Source organism: Aedes albopictus, chromosome 1 (genome assembly GCF_035046485.1).
Source record: "Aedes albopictus strain Foshan chromosome 1, AalbF5, whole genome shotgun sequence".
NCBI lineage: Eukaryota > Metazoa > Arthropoda > Insecta > Diptera > Culicidae > Aedes > Aedes albopictus.
Genome location: NC_085136.1, coordinates 150,462,856 through 150,464,817, shown reverse-complemented (window position 1 = coordinate 150,464,817; position 1,962 = coordinate 150,462,856). Strand labels below are relative to the sequence as shown.

Sequence of the window (1,962 nt, the reverse complement as noted above, 5' to 3'; positions counted from 1 at the left end):
TTAGCGTTACGTAATAAATGGATGCTGCCTAAGGTAAGTAAGATGCCCCAAATTCCCATAAAGGTCTGTATACCTTGACAGCCCAAAATAGTTGTAATTTGTAATTTATTTATTAACACTACGATACCCTGTTAGCAGTGATACCTTATTTCAGGTCAAGGAGAGGCACATACAAAATTGATTTGATTTGAGTTGACCATCGTCGCGACGTTGTTTTTTAAATAGATGCTTAATTGCTTCTATGGACATGAGATGTATGCAACATAGTATGTACTTTGAGAATAGGTATCCAATCTCTCACGCATTCGGAACTTAATGTTCAAAAAGACTTAAACACATAGACAGGTATTTTTACAGTGTTTTTTATTATGGTATACAAATCAAACAAGTCAGTTCTCTTCAGCGATTATCGATAATGAGGAGCAAGCACAAATGCCGTTATCCTTATACTCACAACAATCACACTGGGACTGTGCTCCCATGTGGTCAAACATTGTTGCTGCCTTGCGATCTTCAGAAATCAATTCCGGCTTAGTGTTGATACCATACAGCGCATCAGATAGAACCGATGTAATCTGCGGCTTGTAGGGATTGTTCAATAGAAGCCAGTTTGACAACCAAATCACTGGATTTTTTGGCCGTTCCTTTGCCATAGCGTAAAGGCCTTGCATCAGAACGGGATTCACCATTGCGCGAAGGTAGTTGTTTAACTTTTCCTCGTTGAAAACAGGTTCCAATAAAACATTCGGAAAGAAAAAGTGTATTTCAAAGCGCGCACTTGTGCTGTTCTCACTTCCGTGAATTGCGTTGCGAAGCTCGTCGTGACTGTCAGCAAACATGGCACGCAAAGATCTCGGTGCACTCTCGGTCTCACTATTCTCGATTGAACAATGACAAAACCGGCATCTTTTATGTGACGGATGATTGTGTCCTTGTGTTTCATCGCATCCGGTTTGATGACGGCCAAAGTTCTCTCGAAGTCTCCCATGTTGATCCAGTTGTAGACCAGATAGCTTGACAGTGAGCCTAAAAAAGAAGTCAGCGCTTGCTTAGAAGTCTCAGTAAGGAGCTCGTTTTCACTGCAACATTATGGTCTTTATTACAAATGCTATCAAGGATCAGCCTCGTGTGAAGCAATGCCACCAAAGCGAATCGATGTGGTCTATGTGTGTAAGTATGTCATAACTGGGTAAGAACACAGTGTTGATTGGATTGAATAATCAAAAAGAAAATTAATAATCTATGGGGAAACGATAGCCAGAAAGGGCGTTGCTCTATCAATCGCATGTAAAATGAACCATGAAGCCATTTAATAATGAAACGAACTGTATGAATTCTAAATTCAATGAATGAATAACTAATCAGAAATTCAGTATTTCTTGGAGTCCAGATTGGAGTCGTCTTAAAAGTTTCCGACTTGACTGACATCCACATTACGTTCACCGTAATTCCTCCACTTTCTTGCATTTAATGAAGATAATGGAGCCACGCATACCAGGAACCGACATATTATCGAACTTCAATGAACCTAAAATCTTTTTTCACAGATTTCAGTGTATGGTCCAACCTTTCAGAAAAGCCTTGGTTCAAAATATTCTATCGGCGAAAAATGAAATAAATCATGTTTGAAGATTTTCCACTATTTTGCAGTAATCCAGAGCATTATTATGATGATTAATTTAGCTTAGACCAAGTCTTTAGTGTCTTTTAACTATGAAATTTCTGTCAATTATCTTATAATAATATACTAATTAACTAACTTGTTACGGTTTTTCTCTTCAGTATATGTGCGAACAACCAGTATCTATGTGTTATGACCAGCCCAAGGTAGTCTACCGTATTTTTGCCTCAATAATTTCTATTTATTTTTAGAAACATTAAAATCGATCTGCACGATTTCCATATTGAGTCTCAAATAAATAATATTCATTACATAACATCGTAATGGCTACGGATAGCGGC

The 1,962-nt window shown here is 38.0% G+C and overlaps 1 protein-coding gene across 1 annotated transcript; it reads right to left on the bottom strand.

Annotated features, from left to right (window-relative positions):
* Positions 1-355: 355 nt before the first annotated feature.
* On the bottom strand, positions 356-1,194 carry LOC115260475 (nucleoside diphosphate kinase homolog 5-like). Its single transcript, XM_062847329.1, is given in 2 exon segments — positions 356-868; positions 871-1,194. Coding segments are annotated over 2 exon segments (597 nt in total). The 5' UTR covers positions 989-1,194; the 3' UTR covers positions 356-389.
* Positions 1,195-1,962: the final 768 nt, after the last annotated feature.